General features: G+C 34.6%; 1 protein-coding gene and 1 non-coding gene across 2 annotated transcripts; one reads left to right on the plus strand and one right to left on the minus strand.

Moving 5' to 3' along the window:
• The first annotated feature begins 370 nt into the window (after positions 1 to 370).
• LOC118349745 lies at positions 371 to 444 on the plus strand. The gene has a single exon (XR_004802664.1). It is a non-coding gene; the product is annotated as a small nucleolar RNA R66 (small nucleolar RNA).
• Positions 445 to 6,966: 6,522 nt separating this feature from the next.
• On the minus strand, positions 6,967 to 7,742 carry LOC108996782 (gamma aminobutyrate transaminase 3, chloroplastic-like). The gene is made up of 4 exons (XM_035694603.1): positions 7,662 to 7,742; positions 7,479 to 7,562; positions 7,302 to 7,389; positions 6,967 to 7,224 (listed from the first exon to the last, which is right to left on the minus strand). The coding sequence occupies exons 1-4, from the start codon at positions 7,713 to 7,715 to the stop codon at positions 7,052 to 7,054; spliced, it is 399 nt and encodes a 132-aa protein (XP_035550496.1). The 5' UTR covers positions 7,716 to 7,742; the 3' UTR covers positions 6,967 to 7,051.
• Between the last annotated feature and the right edge of the window lie 11,319 nt (positions 7,743 to 19,061).

Raw genomic sequence — 19,061 nt, forward strand, 5'->3', positions numbered from 1 at the left:
ATTCTTCCTGATTTGTCTCCCAATTTCTGGAATTGGTGCTTCTTAGTCAGTGATTCTATATTGGGCTCGTGAGATCCTAAATATGGATTGAGCAAACGCCAATACCTGCCTCTACGAGGATTCTTCGTATTGTTTTGTAGTGCTTGACTGCCTATCTTTCACTTGGGAAACCCCTTCTTTCTCTTGGAATTTTCACATCCAATTTAAGGTTTGCTTCTTGTATGGACAATTGTCTGTGCTCCCTTCCATTCTTCCTTCATTAAAATTTTCGCTTATATTTGGTTGGTCCTGAAGTTTTCTCTTGTTTTCTGCTAATTATTTGTAGTTACCATTACATATGTTTCCTTCTCTAAATATCTTAGTATATGGCTCCAATGATGGCATGAAATCTTTGAGACCTGCTTGTCCAATTTGATGACAACTATAAGCATATTTTCTGAGGATGCCTTCCAATCAATGACTATTATTTTTTCGAGGATGAAATATGGGTCGCTAGAAACCAAAAGTTTAGCCACATATTTCATTAATTCAATGGAAGAAAACAATTTGTTTGATATTCTTGATAATCGAGTTTTGAAGGAAGCTAAGAAAGAAGAGATTATTGCAGTCGCCAACCTTGTGAAAAGGTGCTTGAACTTGAATGGAAAGAAACGACCTACGATGAAAGAGGTCGCAAAAGAGTTGAAGGCAGTACTGCAAATCTCACGAAAAGCCTCTAACCTTCACCAAAACTTTGAAGAGGTCGTACTCAAGAATGAAATGTTCGATCAGTATAATGTTTCTACATCAACAATTGCAGGTATGGACAGCGGCATAGCCTCATGTTTAGATGCTGAACCATTATTATCGTCTTAAATATTAGGGCCAGTATTTGCCCAATTTCATCTTGTGGGCTACATAATTTAGTCTTTTGGTTGAATATATCTTGAAGTTAATGCATGCCAGCCATGAATATATCACTGAACATGGATTGTATATGATATTATATCTTATGGTGGAATGAGGCATGCAAACATATACGCCTTTTATGGTCTCAGCTCCTCTGAGCAGCTCTTCACTGCCTTCTGGTTTTCCACATGATTACAGCTTCAGAATTATTAATACTAGTAAAGCAAAAAAATGGAACCTTTTTTATGTCCTTTATACGAGCATTAACAAAGCAAACATACTCTTCAAACTCAAACCAAAAGTTCCACGCTATTATAAATACTATCAGTTGGTTCTTCTATAAATAGAGCTCATTTTGATGTAAAGATAAGACGCTGTAATACAATTTAATTAGTTTTCTCGATCAGTTTGTCCTCATTCCTTTTTTCTCTCCCCCCAACTCCATTATTTCTTTAAGAGTCCCGCTCCCAAGCGGTCTGGCTGCTTTTCTTAATATAACAGCCTTCTACACATCAGCTGCCACATCAAAAATTACATCAAACTTACAATACACTCATGCACATCGTAAAACACTAAAATCAAAAGCGGAAGAAGCCGAGGCTGAAGCAGAGCACTGCTGTCACCCACCACATTTTTCGTCGCATTACATAAATTCACAGACTTTCCCAGGTTGAATCTGGTTTTTCCTGCATTGATGTTAATGGGAACTCATATTAAGGAATCAAAATCTTAATTCTAGAGCCGGTATGTTTGGAATAACAAAGACTATCAACACCGAGGACAAACTTTTGCAAAACAAGAAAAAGGAGTGCAGGATGTACCTCCCTTGACCTCGCCGACTGCTTTTCTTTGCTCCTGGAGCTGTTGCTGAAGGCTGGCATTTTTTTCCTCCATCCTATTAAGCTCTTCGTTGTTCGGGATGTCAAATTGGTCTTGTCGGGTGATGTAAATCTTCTGCTTACCGTACTCCTTGAGAACGAGATCTCTCCAGTATCAGCCAGAGTATCCAATGCCTTTTGAACTACCACCTTCTTGAGGTTAAACTTTTGCAAATAATCGGCCACATTTTGTGAATTTAATGGCATGTGTTGCTGTACAAGAAAAAAAAAAAAAGGGCCCAAAATTTAAGATACAAAAGAAAGTGTGAATATCGATTCAATGCACCTCCATCAAAAAAGAAGCAATCTATTTTTTGAGGAGAAAATTTGGTAAATGATTAAGAGTGAGTATGATAAATGTGATTATAGATTCAACTTTTCTCGACGGCAAAAGAATGGAAAACATCCCACTTGATCAAAACAAAGACAACCAGATGAATGATTGAAAAGAAATCACCACCTCATGCGACAGAAAAGAAGAAAACAAAAATGTCAAAATAATCAACGATTTATAGTCATTGAATGGTTGCTGAAGACTACAATGCAAAACACAACACATAAGGGTAAAATTTTTCTACAAGAAAAAAAGAAAAAACCCGTCTTCATGCAGGGCACCACAGTAGCTGCCCACTCAAATGTGGAAGACGAAGATGGCATAGGAAACTTGGGGAGTTTTGTGAGTTCCGTCCGTCGCAGATCTTGGGGTCAAGCTCCGTCGCGGCTCGGCAGGGTGGAGTTCTGGGTTTCGTGAGGGTGTGAAGAAGATTTGGGGGGCAGAGCGTGGGTGTTCGAGGGGGTACGAAGGGGTTGACAAATAATCTGATGTAGTGCATATACAAGATAACAATGGTGGAAAGCCTAGGTGTCATTTAATTATTTGCGGGTTGTTAATCGAACAACCTTGGACAGACCGGTGTTAAAGAGCTTTGTTACACAACCTCCATCACACTTCAGCTGATTGGTGATCATGACGATTGGCTGTGGATTAATCCGACTTATTGCGACAATTAATTAATAAAGGAAAGAAAATAATTAATCCACTTAAATATACTAAGGACGAGGATCTCATTAATTGGAAACCACCGTGGCCACCTTTTTGTTTTTTAATGGACTTGTTATCACTTGGCATTTGTGATCTCGGCCTCTTTTATCTAGAGTTATAAGAGATATTAATGTTGGGAGATCACCAGGTGGTCTCCATACCACAAATTCTCTTTGTTTAAAAATTTTATATAAATTGGGTCAAACATGATAATCTCAAATTATTATAAGTAAGCTGTATGCATGATAAAAGTAGTACGTACTACAAGAAATTAAGCTATTTCCGGCAATGTATATTGCCGCAAATACTCAATATTATAGCCGCAAATACCTTATTCCGGCTAAAAACACTTGCCCAAATGTCGCCGCTTGAGAAAAGCCAAGTAAACCATTTTGTGCCGATTTTCAAAAATGGACAGAAATGCTGCTCATTAATTTCATAACATTAATGATCTATTAGATGGAACTAAGTTTTGTTATGATTGTAAGGAAAGCTAATTAACTATATCTTAACTAGTTGTTTTGGAATTTAAATTCAAATATAATTAATAACCATGTTTGGATACTAAGTTGTTTACAAAATTTATTAACATTTCTCAAATTTTCTCATAACGTCTTTATAATTCTTAAATATTATTCAAATATTAAAAAACTTTTATTTCAAATTTTCATTTAGGTCGCCTCGTTTAGATCTTAATCTTATCACATCTCATCTCATCTCATCTCATTCTCCAACATTACTCAAATATAAATACTTTTTAATTTCAAATTTTTAACTTTTTTATGTAATTATTCCCTAATAATTACAACTTTCCCAAATTTCAAACAAAACAAAAAAATAATAATTCAACTTTTTTAAATTTCAAAATAAAAATAATGTTAAAAAATTTTATTACAAAAATATTATAACTTTATAGTAATTTTCTCTTCTTTATCAAAACCTAATAAAACATCTTAACTCAAACATTTCACAACTATTCACAAATTTTTCATCTCATCTCATTATCCAAGCGAGACCTTAATCATTACCTAGTACTCATTATTCAAACATAAAAATAATATAGGTTTTACAAATTTCAAAACAAAAAATAATCTTAAAAAAACTAAATTAAAACAAATTTTCGATTTTATCTTATATTCTCACTTTCACAAATTCAAATACAATACTTATTTTAAAAAAGACTTTGATTCATATTTTTTTTCTCTCATTTTTCAAAGCCTAATCTCATACAAATTCTCAAAATACTTTCAAATATTTTTAGAATCCAAACCTCAAACTTTCCTCGAAACGATCTTTAGTTAAGAGCCGACCTAGCCACTAACATATGAAAGGTCATGGTTAGTTCAACGCAACTTGAGTCACGACAAGTAGTAGTACTGCATTAGATCGATAATTTATGAGAGGAGAGGAGAGGAGAGGAGAGGGAAAGGAGAGCTACATGTGGCATTGGGATACTCAATTCAATGTAGACCAGACTTTGAGTGAACATTAGAGATTTGAGAGGTAGAAATTATAATTATGTCCGACAAGTACTCAAATGAATCCTTGATCAATTTGTCAAATTCCATTTTTTTATAAGGAACGGACCGACTGATATTAAGTTTAATTAGCATTAATTATTTTGGAACTATTTTTTTCTTTTCTTTTCTCTGACCACTAAGTACCTTTGAAACGACCGACTCTTCCTACAGCATATGTAGCCAACTTTCATACAAATTCTATATAAGGATAACCATTGGCAACTTCCAGCTTTGAAATATCTGACTGAAGATCAAAGTACAATATATATAAACCGATGATCTGAGGCTTTGGCCTTAGTAATTGACCATAATCATCATAGAAAGAGATCTATATGGCATTGCAAATGTTACTGTTTCGGATGCTGGTGTTAGTCATGTGTTCAGTCAATGCCTTCGCGCGAGAATCGAACGTAATAAACAGTTCATGTCGAGAACATTGTGAGAATAACGTCGTTAGCATTCCATACCCTTTTGGAATCGTAAATGGTTGCTACGTCGGAGATTGGTTTGAAATAGTCTGCAAAACGAGATTTTCAAAACCCTTTTTGAAGAGGTTCAACCTGGAGGTGCTGGAGATTGACATAGCTGTACCAGGCACAGTTCGCGTCAGCTATCCCATATTTTCGAGCTGTACCGGTGGCATGGACAGGAAAAAGAATCTGGAGTTAGAGAAAAGTCCTTTCATCTTCTCCTCCTACAACAACAGCTTCGTTGCCATGGGTTGCAACAACTCTGCCTTCATGTGGTCCTTGCCCGAGGTATCGATTTCATATGGTGGGTGCAAATCCCCTTGTGACAGAGGTCCATTCAAAAATGGAAGTCGTTGCAACGCGACAAACTGTTGCCAAACAACAATCCCTTCTAATCTCCATGCATTCACTACAACTATAGAGCCGAAAAGTACTAAGTACTGCAACTATGCATTTTTGGTTGACCAGGATTGGTTTGAGAACAATTTCACAGAGCTTAATCCCAATATGTCCGTTCCAGTGGTATTGGAATGGGGGCTTGACATTACTTCTTACTATCTCTTCCCACAATGAAAAACTCGACGACAAGGGATTACAAGGACTCGACCTATTATTGTTCTCGGGATTATCCTCCGATTGGGAATAGAAGAAATCCGTATCTTCAGAGGAAATTTCACTTTTTTGTGCAGGTGCCGTTATGGCTACAGAGGAAATCCGTATCTTCTTGGAGGATGTGAAGGTAAATTTGCCAATTTTATAAGCATTGTTATTTTTTGATTGATACTTTACACCATTAGCGTCATATATATGATTTGTGAACGAAATTAAAAAAAAAAAAAAAAGAGTTCTATTGCAAATTAAATCATATTCTGTAACTGTGTAGCTAGAAAGCGGGTCTTTTTATATACAAACACAACTTGATCTTTTTACAAACCTTTTTATAATTATGTTAATTTAGATATAAGATATCAGTTATGAAAAAATTTAAATTCAGATTAAATGGAAAACTCATAATTAAAAAAAGATATGTCTTTTTTATGAAATGATATTATCACATCAGGAAAAATCATTTGCACTGGTGTGCATATTTTATGCTCTTAAAATTTTTTTAAAAACAAGTCACAATATTATTAAAAAAATACTTATTTAATCATTAAGTAAAAAAAAAAAAAATTGTCGAGATCCAATCAGAACCCAACTGTCGGTGAAAGTAGCATTTTTCTTTAGAGTGGTGCTACTTTACCACCTGCAAGTGCCCGCTCATTGTGCCATCTAATGCAAATTGTACTTTTCTCTTTTTTTTCCTTTTATTTCAAAATTTTAAATATTTTTATAAAATAAAAAATACAAATATACTAATAATTACTTCCTTAACCATTAAAAAAAAATTAAATACATAAACAATTAAAATGATAGAATAAATTGAACAAACAAAGTAGGATTATTTTTTTTTTAACAAATTCCATTACAGTATTGACAGATATTGACGAATGTGCAGACCCTCGCCTCAACCATTGTACATATCATACACGCTGTGAAAACACAGAAGGTAGTTACCGTTGTGTCGCTGCTAAGAATGTCAGGCCCTTTATAATCATAGGTATGTCTTCCTTCTTTTGTATCGACGAGTTGAAGCCATATTTTCATAAAAAGTTAAAATAACATTAATTATGCTAATTAGGGCTCGTTTAGATAGTGAATGAGATAAGATAAGATAGTTTTAAATAAATTAAATAAAATATTATTATAAAATTATTTTTTAATATTATTATTTTGAGATTTGAAAAAGTTGAATTATTTATTATATTTTACGTAAAAATTAAGAAAAATTATAATAATGTGATGAGATGAGATGATTTATGTATCCAAACGCAGCCTAGAGAACTAGACCCTACCTCTTTTAGTGAATATTATTTATCCATTACCTCATCCATATTAAATATTTCAACAACTTTCTTCTGATCAATAATATATTTATATATTTATATATATAATTACTATATAAAATAATATATTTATATATATAATATTTTAAATATATATATAGTTCGGTCGATTTCAGTTCGGTCCGGTCCAAAAATCACCCACCCTAGGACCGGACCAAGAACCGAATTCATCACAAATAGTGGACCAAAACCAATCAAATAAATTTTTGGTCCGGTCCGAACCGAAAAGTTTACAGCCCTACCCACCATTTGGGGGACAATTAAAGAAATTGTATGACAAGATAAAACTCCATCAGGTCCTATTCAGTCATCTTTGAGGGTCTTCCAATGCAATATACGTAAACTGAACTATGAAGTAAAACTTTGAACAGGTAAAATTGGATGAGAAGAAAAGAACACACTTGTAGATTTTAAGTGCTTCAATTGCAACGACACAGGATACTAGGTGTCCAAAATAAGTAAATCCATGAGAAAAAGTACCTGAAAGAAAAGGTAAATACGGTCATATACTAAATAATCATCAATTTGAGAGACTTGCTCAGGAGTGCTCAATATACCGAGTTTGTTGCTTTGAGAATGTATGACTTCTGATACTTCGGGGTTCACAAGTACAGTGCCAATAGGCATATATGCAGAAGAAAGGGCCTGGAAAATTCAATACATAATATTGAAAACTGTGCTTTGTGCCAGGCTTTGAGGATCTGTCTCTGAGTTTAATTATATCCCAACTTTACCTTTGCAAGGGACACAAGGTCTGGTTTTATGTTGTACTTGTCGCACCCAAACATTGTGCCCAGCCTTCCAAATCCACAAATCACCTAGGATAAACATAAATGAACAAATCAGGCCTTAGAATACCATGAAACAAATTAGGATTTGCACACGTATATGGTAATATTAGAAACAGAGAGTAGTACCTCATCAGCAATAAAAAGAATGTCATATTTCTTTACAACAGCTTGAATCTGCATCAAATATGAAGCATTTTATTGTCTAATGTGTCTTCTCCAACAATTTCATGAGGGGAAAGAGAGGTCTTTTTGGTATTCAAAGCATAATAACACATAATCAAAACTGAGAGGTGGCAGGTACCATCACCAAGGAAAAATAATTTAAGAAAAATGATAACAGAATAAATGTCTGAACTTAATTAGTCATTTTAAGTATTGAAAGTAGAAATGAAGTGGGTGTTCTTCTGTGTGTATAATGTACTTCTAGAAATCAAGGACTACTTTCATGACAAAAGTAATAACTAGGTATAGGTCGGCCAATACGAGATTTTGACGAAACCAGTTTTCTTTGCCGACAATAACTGGCACCACATGACAATAATCCCATCAATTCTCGTCCTCATCGTTCTCTTCCTCTTCTTCATTTTCCTCTTCATCATTCATCTCTTCTTCATCTTTCTCTTCCTCTTTATTCTCTATTTCATTTTGTCCTAAAGCCTAAATATAAATTTAAATGATGGTCCAAAAATTTCAAAATAAGGTTGATTGATATCAACTAAACATATGTGGGGTGCTCACCTGTGCATGCACAAATGTGTTTACTAAGTTTTGCAATTCAATTAATTTGTTCCGCATTTTATCAAACCCTTCCTTAGATATACCATTTTCTTGCTTAGATGTTGGTAGTGAATATTGACAAGTTTGCGTTGTAGGGGTTGGCCCAAACCCCAAACCGCAAACAAGTCCAGGTCGTTCTGGGTCCATAACTTTATAATAAACATCATCTAATATTCAAACAATGATTCCTCCACATACCCCATTTCTATGGGACTTGTGTCCTGTGTTAAAAGTTCTTCCATCTCAGCTTGTAATAGGTAATAAAAAATACACATTCTTCATCTTATAAATCCATTAAAATTAAAAAATAATAAATTTGAAAATAAACATACCACTTTCTTCCTCATCTCATTATTGTAGTGGGTGCCATCCTTTTTCTTATGGATCGTGACAAACAACTGGGCTCGACTTGGCAATGTCTCAGTTGATTTTTGTTGTGTCCAATATTCTAAATTAAACACATATATCGAAAACAAAGAACTAACAGATATTCAATAGTAAATAAATACTAATTAAATAAATATTGCATCGTGGCCATATCTTGCATAACTTTTTTATCTTCCGCTGTGAACAACCACTTGCTTCTTACAACACTACTTATTTTTATTACATTTTGACTACAACATCACAAAGATTATAAGAATTATGATTAAAATAACTAGTTAGCTAATTTTCTAAATCTATAAGAGAAATGCGCGTATTGTTACCATATATTCTAGATCGAACCAAAGATTGGCCAACTCCGCTAGTTGCGATAAGTCCACCACATCGGGATATGCCCTTGCCACAACTTGTGCTACAGAGGTCTTTTTCACGAAATAACTTTTTTTTCAAGGTCCTTTAGTATCCATTTGTTTAATGTATCCAATTTGTCACCAGAAACTTTAAACTTGCCCTACAGTCAAAAAAAATCTACACAAGTATATGTATTGTTTTCTAACAAAAGTTTCAAAATATACCTATTTAATTAATAATAATGGTTTAATACAAGTTATATTCTTATATTATACCATTATAAGACCTCACGCTTCCTCCTTTATGGTTTTAGGCATCACCTCATATCCTTGTAAATTATTAGAACCAACTTATTAGTTCTCACTATCAGACCACCAAACCTTACCACCTTTGAGTCTTACTTTTTGATGGGTTGATCAAGATTATTGAGCTTCATATCAATTCGCTACCCTTCTGAAAGATGTCAAATGTCATGAATTGAGTGCAATGGTCACTTTACTCTACCTCCATTACTATCTGTAAAAATGGATTTAGTGACATTGTTACTATTATGTAAATGTGTATTCATAATGAAATAAATAAGAAGTAAGAAAAACAAAAACGTAAGGCCAACAATGACAACAAAACGATCTCCAATGTCGGAACACAAGTCGACATTTTCTGCTTCCAAATGTGGTTCTATTGGTACAGACGTGCATGGTTGGGTCTCTCTGCTGATCTTTATATATGTGGATAGTTGGCCTCCCATTTGTATCGATATAGAAGGTTGGGTCACTTTCTGTGAAGATAATGATGGCTATGAAGGACAATCTACAGAAGGTGATGACTCAACCATCCTATCAATGGAAGGGGGCGGCCCATCGACAAAGGGTAATGAATGGGCCGCCCTATCAAGGGATGGGTGTGATTGCGTCTCACTGTGGACAGTTGGTATTGAAGTAGATTGTCTTTGCAAGTGTGGTCTGATAGTCTTCGCCTTCTTTTCTGGACCCATTGTACCTATACAAACATAAGTTTACATATATGCAAATCAATAGAAATAATAATATTTGGAACATGATATGAGATAGAAGTAAAGTTATCAGAGATATCATGTTAAAAAGTCTAAATATATATTTCTTACTCAACACTATTGAGGAGTTTCGATCGTCGTTCCATCTATGTCATTTTGCATCCACACAACATCGTCAATAGCAGGTTCAATAGCTTCAACGTTGGAAGTGTTACAATATTCGTTGACTAAATATTCATCCTCATCGTCGTTTGTCCCTTCCTCTTCACCAGTGTCATACACGTCTCTTGGTTTTGTCTTAAGGATGACAATCCAATTTGGGCATCTTTCATCTGCCACATAATATACTTAAGATACTTGGGAAGATAAAACAAACAGATCATCAGTTATCCGATTACCAGTGTCTACTAGATGAGAAAAATTAACAAGACTAAACCCAAACTTGTCCTCCTTGAAACTTTTACCCCTAGTAACGTCTGTCCAATCACATTTGAACAACACATATCGAGATCCATCATAATACATAATCTCAATTATGCGTGCCAATTGGTCATACCAAGCAGGGCCATCTTCAGTACACACACTAACACCACAATTCTGAGTTTTCTTCCCATTTTCGTAATTCCTAGTGTGATATTTTGTGCCACTGATGACAATTCGCTTAAATTCTTTGGCAACTTGCAAGAGACCTTTAGAATGTATTACGACTTTATGGCCTAAAACACTTCTTCCATTGTCATCCATTTTCATTACCTGAAAGGTTGGGTTAATAGAATTGACTAAATGATGAAAACTAGAGAGACATAACAAATTATGTGATATAATATTGAATGGGGTATAAATAGTACATAGTCTTGAAACCAATTACAAAATCGGTCTTAGTGCCTTTTCTGTAGTTCGTCATTTGATAAATGCCTCTCATCAATTGTATTCCTCAATAGAAGGATAATTCGTCTGAAAATTTTGAATGGGAAGGGACGTTCTAGATTTGTAATGGAAGAGTTCTATCGAATGAGTTTTAGATGTAGTTTTAAGACATCCATGGTTAGAGTTTTCTTTGAATTCTCTTTAGATTTTTGCATCTTCCAACGTCTTTTTATTTTTATTTTTTTAATTTTAAATATTTTTTTAATTTCAACGTCATTCCATTTTCTTCTTTTTTTCGTTCAACGTCTTTTTTTATTTTCTTCTAAATCTTCACAATATGGCATTTTTTCATATTACCTAAAATTGTACTCCTATATTATATCTTTAGCATCTTAAAAAATTGAACTTAACATTTATATCCAAAACAACACTGATGAGAGTTGCTAGACAACAGGCCGCTAAAAATTTAGTCTTTTTTTCTTTACAGTTGAAAAACAAAAATGATCATAGCTATATTGAAGCCTAACACTGATAAAGATATATTATTTAATAATTACTGCTATTAATGCAACAGGGAAAAAAGAAAAAAAAAAGTGAAACATAAGTGCCGCTGAAGAGGAAGGCTACACGAAAAAAAAAAAAAAAAAGAGTTTGGTAGAAGCCAAAGAAGAAAATAGAAGTAATACTTGGCAACCTCACGCCAACCTACAATGACACTTTGCCAAGCCTAGAGACTTCAAATTCAAAAGTTAATGGCGGCTTTTAGATAAATGCCGTTAATATATTCAATATGTTGCCAATGTATTATTGGTGGCATTAAAATAAATGCTGCCAATATATATATATATATATATATATATATATATATATTATGCGCCAGCAACGTACTAGTAGCGGCGTTTATGGTAACGCTGCTATTTTAATTAATGGCAGCGTTTAGCTAAATGTCGTTAATTTATTCAATGTGTCGCCAACGTATTAATAGTGTCGTTTAAATAAATGCCGTTAATTTATATGATGCACCAGCAATGTACTAGCAGCGGCGTTTATTGTAACACCACTATTTGTATTAGTAGCAGCGTTTAGATAAAAATTATTAATTTTTTCAATGTGTTGCTATCATACTATTGGTGGCATTTAAATAAATGCCGCCAATTTATATGATGCACCGATAACGTACTAAAAGCGGCGTTTATTGTAGCGCTGCTATTTTATATTATGGAATGGCAACGAATTAATGGCAGTGCTTTGATAAACATCGTTACTTTATGAAAGCTAGCGATGTTTCAGGCAATGCCTCTAAATTGTATACAAATGCCGCTAATGAGATTTTCAAGTATCAGCGCTTTTGCAAAAGCCGATATGTGAAAATAGCGACCACCCACTACCGGCGAATGGTTACGCCAGCAAAAAACCGCTGGTAATTAATTAGCGGCGTTTCTTTGGGCAGATGCCGGCTCTTAGTGAACACTGGTAATGCCTTTTTTTTTTTGTACTTAACGATGCCGAATTCGTCACTGATGTGGAAGATGGTTATGATAATGAGAAATATTAAAAAGAGGAATATCTATCCACAGATGAAGAGCCAGTGTCAGACTAGACCACCTACTGTAAATGGATGGAAGGTATTGTTCTTGTATTTGGCACATGTACATGTTTATGTGAACCCTATCTCTTGTCTATGTTGGTGGATTTGTTGTTCAGTTTTTCTTTAACTCATGTTTAAATTGATGATCTGTCTATTAGAGGGAGTAATTGTTGACTACACTTGGTGGATATTGGTGGAAATTTTGGGGAATGAATTTGGATTTGTGTGTTGGGATAGTTGTGGAATTTAGAGGTTTTGGATAAATCTGATGGGATTTGGTGAGGCTGACTTAAAAAACACATTTCTATATATAGCTTATAGTGAGTTGGAAAAACACACATATAAACGGCCAGGTTGATATTTGTTTGAGATGAGAAAATAATTGCCAGAAAAATTCATTTGTGTCAATAAGTAAATTAGCCTACCAGCATTTTATTTAGCTGTCGCAACCAATAGGCCTAAAATTACTTAGGCGTATATGCTGAAATTTTATTTTCAGTGAAAAGTTTAAGTCAATGCAAATAAGTATTTTTCCCAACAAATGTACAATTACAACCCAAATTGGCCCTTGAAAAAAGACATTGAAATCAACCATTAAATGCACTATCAATAGAAGATGTGAATATTTTTGACCTTTTTACCAAATTAGTGGTGGAAAATTATCATAGTTGATAAAATTTGTAGTCATAATTTCGGTGTTTGGAAAAGAGTTGAGAAAATTTTTTTGAGGCAAAGTCATGGAGAAATCGACGACCATAAGTTGTTGCAAAAAATTAATGCATAAATGATGGATTTAGTGAACGTTGAATAAAGAGAAGTTGCTTTTTGCAGTATAATTTGTTACATTTGCGACGAAACTAATTTGTTGGTAATTATCTTTTCCAACTATGATATGATCATCCGTTGGGCTTTTTCCGGGCATTTGTAGGAATTATTTGCGGTAGTTTCAGACCGTTGGAAATGATATTTATTTTCAACGATTATTTGAAATCGTTGCTAAAAAACAATTGTAAAGAAACATTGACATCCAACGTGAATCGAATGAGAAACTGATGGGAAAGTCTATTTTTGGCAGTTTTTGGCACTTTTTACAACTAATTACGGTGCTGAAAAGGGCCTTTTCTTGAACTGATTCAAACAATTAAATTGAAAAAAACTAACAGCAAGCACAAGTTAATCATAACATTAAATTCGGATATACAGGACCCAGGTAATTGGAAGATTACCGGCCACTATATTATCTTTAAGTACTTTACATATATATATATATATATATCTACTATATACATAAGTGCGAATGTTGGATAAATAGTATTTTCGTCTAACATATTTTTTTTCAATTTTGTCCCTTATTTTATAAGGAATTTACATTTTGTTCTGTTTCTTTTATTTCTCTGATTATGGCTATATTTTCTTTTTAGTTTTGCTACGCAACATCCACCACACTCTACACTCTACATAATTTTTTAATTATTTTTTTAAAATTTTTTTGAGTTTATTCTTTTTAAATTATTTCAAATTTTTTATTCATTATTTATATAATAAATATTTGATAAAAGAAAAAAATAATAAAAATTAAAAAAAATATAGAGTGTGGAGTGTGAGGAGGTTGTAAAGATTTATTCTTTTCTTTTTACATTTCTGAATTTCTAACTTCTTCTGACGGATTGAAACCATCTGGATATCTACAGTGTTTTCCTCCACTATTTTCTTTCCAATTTTGTCCCAAATTTCCAATAAGGAGGTATATGCTGTAGAGAAAAACCCAAGAAATGACAAGAATCCATTAATCATTACCACTAAACCACGACGATGAAAATCTATGCCCTCTATAAAGAAAACCCATAGACGAGTTTCAAATTTTAAATTGAACCAAAAAGAAAAACACAACCCAGAAACAAACGGATCTACACTCCAGATTAGCGAAGAAAAATAATCCGGAGGAAAGTTGAACAAATTTCACATGCAATCGAGAAACCCACCAATTTCACAAACACCAGTGCGTTCACAACACTCCAGATTTATGAAGAAATTTAGAAAAATGCTGCCTTTCCGAAGGTTTTTACGAAATAGTAGGAAAAAAAACCAGAAGAATCTATGCGTGACGATGGTGAGGACGACGACGCAAACTGAGTTAGTCTCCATCAGCATGAGAAAAGGAGAACCCATCACTGTCCACTCCTCTTCGGACTCCCAACGCCATTACCAACCACACGAAGCCAACAAAATAAAGAGAAAAACAACGGGCTTTGGGAATGTGTGAAAAGTACACATGGAGGCAAAGTATCTACACAAGATAACAAAACGAGAACGACCACCCTGATCGCAGCTTTTTGGAAGGTGTTTTTGTATGGAAGTGAAAAGGTTGGATAGAAACATGGTGGCCATGTTGGCGGAAGAAGAGAGAGAGGGAGAGAGAGAGAGAGAGAGAGAGAAGTACTTGGGTTGGGGGTAAAGGAAAAGAATGGGGTATTTTGGACTTTTGCTCTTCACATCTGAAAAAATAGAGAACTTGCGTAGGTGGGTTGGGGGGAAAGGAAAAGAGGTGAAAATAATACATAGAAAGCCTCGTTTGCATTTAAAATTTACATTAATTCATCTCAATTCATTTCATCTCATTATTATATTTTTCTCAAATTTTTATATAAAATATAATAAACAATTTGATATTTTCAAATTCCAAAACAATTTTCTCAAATTCCCACACAAAATATAATAAATAATTTAACTTTTATCTACTATTCACAAACCATCTCAACTCATCATTGAATCCAAACCACTAATTTTAAAATCAAATTTTTTATTCTTGATCTAGAATTAGATTTTTTTATTATAAAATAAAATGATGAGTTTTAATAAATATTTCTTAGGAGAATAAATTCATCTAAATAATGAGAGTTCTTAACATAAAATAAATTAATGAATATTAAATAATATTCTTAAAAAATAAAATCATTTAAATAAATTAATTTTTTAAAACTATATTTTTTTCGAAACTCCAAAATATAAAAATGTTTACTTGAAAATTAATCTTTGTTCAATAACACTAGAAATACCTCATTTAAAATGATTTTGGTAAAATATTTAGAAGATTATACTTGACTCAATTTAAAAATCATTGGCTAGATTTAAAATAAGGATATTAGATTTGAAATGATTGTTTTTAAAGAAATGTTATTTATCATCTCCACACCACACACCAATATGTAATTTCTTTTTTTTTTCTTGATGTGTAAATACACATGTTTAAACATCAATATATATATGTTTAAATTGAATGATAAAAAAAAAAAAATCACATGTTACTGTATAGTATAAGTGATGATGAGTTAATTTTTTTTTTTATAATTCATTATTTTTTCTTTTTAAAATAATTTCTTTATTTAAAAAATAAAAATTATGTAAAATTAAATTAGATACACGTGCAAGACACATTGTCCTTTCCTAATATATATATATATAAATATATGGAAAATGCTAATCCCACCGCTTGAACTTCCAGCTTGCACTTACCGCTTGACGTGGCATCCAGGTGGCTGACTTAATAGAATAAAAACTGCCATGACTGCATCTCTCTTTTTCTCGAAAACTGATCTCTACCTTCTTCTCCCTCCCTTCTCTCTGTATGTCGAAAACACAGTTCATAAAACCCACATTCACGCTACCTTCTTCTCCCTCCCCTCTTCCTCGAAAACAAAGTTTCAACCAACTAGTTCATGAGAAAGTATCATCAACAAAGATGTACGGTGCCATCAATCTTCTTCATAATTCTCTTTGAAATCCTTCGGTTTTACATGACTAAGTACTGTCTGATTCTAATTCTAGGATAATATAAATATTCCCTGTTATTCTTCAGGAATTTATGTGATAAATCTGGCAATTTCAAGTAGCCAGCCACTCCAATGTTTGCTCACGGCAATGTATATTGATAAAATAGTTGATGATTTCATTCATGATAACTGGGCCTTTAATAGGCGTTTTACAGGTGCAAATAATAAGGGAATAACTGACCACTACGCACGGACTGGTGCGTGACCCACTCAATTCGCATGGATTGGTGCGTGACCCACTCAACCTTGCCCATGAACATAACAGCCCATAGACTTAGTCTTACTCTCAACCCGTTGGACATTAAACATGCATAACCGAAAATGCCCTCAAATAATAAAGTAAATTCCTTAACCTAATAACTAAAACAATTTTGGGCGTGTAACACAACCCCTTCCTTCAGAAGAACTCGCCCACGAGTTCGGGATATGTCCTGCGCAGCTCTTCCGCGTCAATCTAGGTCGCATCTTCTTCGTTGGTGCCCCTCCATTGAACCAGAAAGTCAACCCCTGCTCGGTTTCCCTTCTTCTTGAGCCTTCTCTCTATTATCTTTTCGGGCTCGGGAGCCATGGCGCCATTCTCCATCACTGTCGGTAACCTAGGGTTAGGGTTTATTTGATTCCCAATCTTCTTTTTAAGGCAAGATATGTGAAATACCGAATAGATCTTATATTCTTTGGGTAGATCGAGTTTATAGGCAACTTTTCCGAGTTTTTGAATGATTTGGAGGGCCCAAAATAACTTGGGGAAAGCTTCAAATTTTTCCTTACTGCTACTGTCATTTGTCTATAGGGTCTCAACCTTAAATAGACCCAATCCCCCACACTGTATTCTCTTTCTGTTCTTTTCTTGTCTGCGTACAGCTTCATTCTTGTTTGAGCTTCTTGCAGGTTCTCCCGTGCCAATGTGAGGATGAGGTCTCGGCTCCTCATTTCTTCTTCAACGGCTTGTACTGCTGAGGTTCTTGGTTCATACGGGAGGAGACGTGGAGGTTCTTGTCCGTAGACTATCTCAAAGGGAGAGAACCCGGTGGAGGAATGCTTTGAGGTATTGTATGTCCACTCGGCTAGAGCTAACCAGCTAGCCCAATCTTTGGGTCGGTCACTGGTAAAGCACCTGAGGTAACCCTCTAACCATTTGTTCATCACTTCGGTCTGCCCGTCCGTTTAAGGATGGTATGCCGAACTCATTAACAGCTTGGTTCCACTTAGATGGAAGATTTCCTTCCAAAAGTTGCTTGTGAATATTGCATCTCTGTCACTGACTATGCTCTGTGGTATGCCGTGCAATTTAAAAATATTTTCCATGAATGCTTTCGCCACTATTGCTGCTGTATATGGCTGTGCCATTGGTATGAAATGACTGTACTTGCTGAACCTGTCCATTGTCACCATAATGACACTGTATCCCTTAGATAGAGGCAGTCCCTCTATGAAGTCCATACTGATATCCACCCACACTTTACTTGGCATTGGCAGAGGCTGTAGAGCCCCCGCTGGTTTGAGATTTTCTGTTTTGTTTCTCTTATGAATTTCCTGATGTCATTTCTCATGCCATGCCAAAAAAATTCCCTCTTGAGTCTGGAGTGAGTCTTCTGTGAACCAGTATGCCCTCCCATGGGGCTGTTATGGAATTGCTGCATGACTTGCTCCTGCTGTATCTTGAGGGTCCCCAAGTGATGCCTCCCTTTATAAAATAGGAATCCTCCTCTAAACTGGTATTTGAGGGAATCGAGCTTACCCTGATGGTAGTGGTTGAGTAACTGCTGCAACTGGGGATCTTGAAGATATATTTGACGGAGGCCTTCCCACCAATTAACCATCACCATGCTTATTGCCTTGACTTCCCCATGGTTAGTCAAGGCTACATCTTGATCTGAATTGTTGCCTTGATCTGGCAGCCGGGAAAGAGCATCTGCTGCTTTATTTCCTTTGCCACTTCTGTACTCAACACAAAAATCAAAGCCTAATAACTTTGTTAACCACTTTTGTTGAAAATGTGTTCCAACTTTTTGCTCCAAAAGGTATTTTAGGGCTTGTTGATCAGTCTTTATTTTATATCTGTGGCCCAACAAATAATGTCTCCATTTCCGAACAGCTAACACAAGAGCCAAAAATTATTTTTCATAAATGGATAGAAACAGATTTTTACCTTTTAAGGCCTGACTTAAATAAGCTAGTGGCCTTCCTTCCTACATTAGGACAGCTCCCAACCCATTTCCAGAAGCATCACATTCAACTATGAACATTTTGGAAAAATCTGGAAATCCGAGCACGGGTGGAGTCACCATAGCTAACTTCAATGCTATAAATGCTTGGCTAGCTTCCTCACTCCACTTAAAAGAATTTTTCTTGAGTAATGCAGTCAGAGGGGCTGCAATACTTCCATATCCCCTTACAAACTTCCTGTAATAACCTGTTAAACCCAAAAATCCCCTTAAAGCTTTAGGATTCTTAGGTTCAAGCCACTCCATCATGGCTGTAATTTTTAATGGATCTGCTTTAACTCCTTCTTTGGAGATTACATGGCCCAAATACTCCACCTCTCGACAGCCAAAAACACATTTTGAGGCTTTAGCATACAGCTGGTGCTGTTTTAAAACTTCTAAAACAGCTTTAAGATGCCCCACGTGTTCTTCAACAGATTTGCTGTACACAAGTATGTCATAAAAAAAAAACTAAAACAAATTTCCTAAGATACGGCCTGAATATCCCATTCA

The sequence above is a fragment of the Juglans regia genome, chromosome 10 (genome assembly GCF_001411555.2).
Source record: "Juglans regia cultivar Chandler chromosome 10, Walnut 2.0, whole genome shotgun sequence".
Lineage (NCBI taxonomy): Eukaryota > Viridiplantae > Streptophyta > Magnoliopsida > Fagales > Juglandaceae > Juglans > Juglans regia.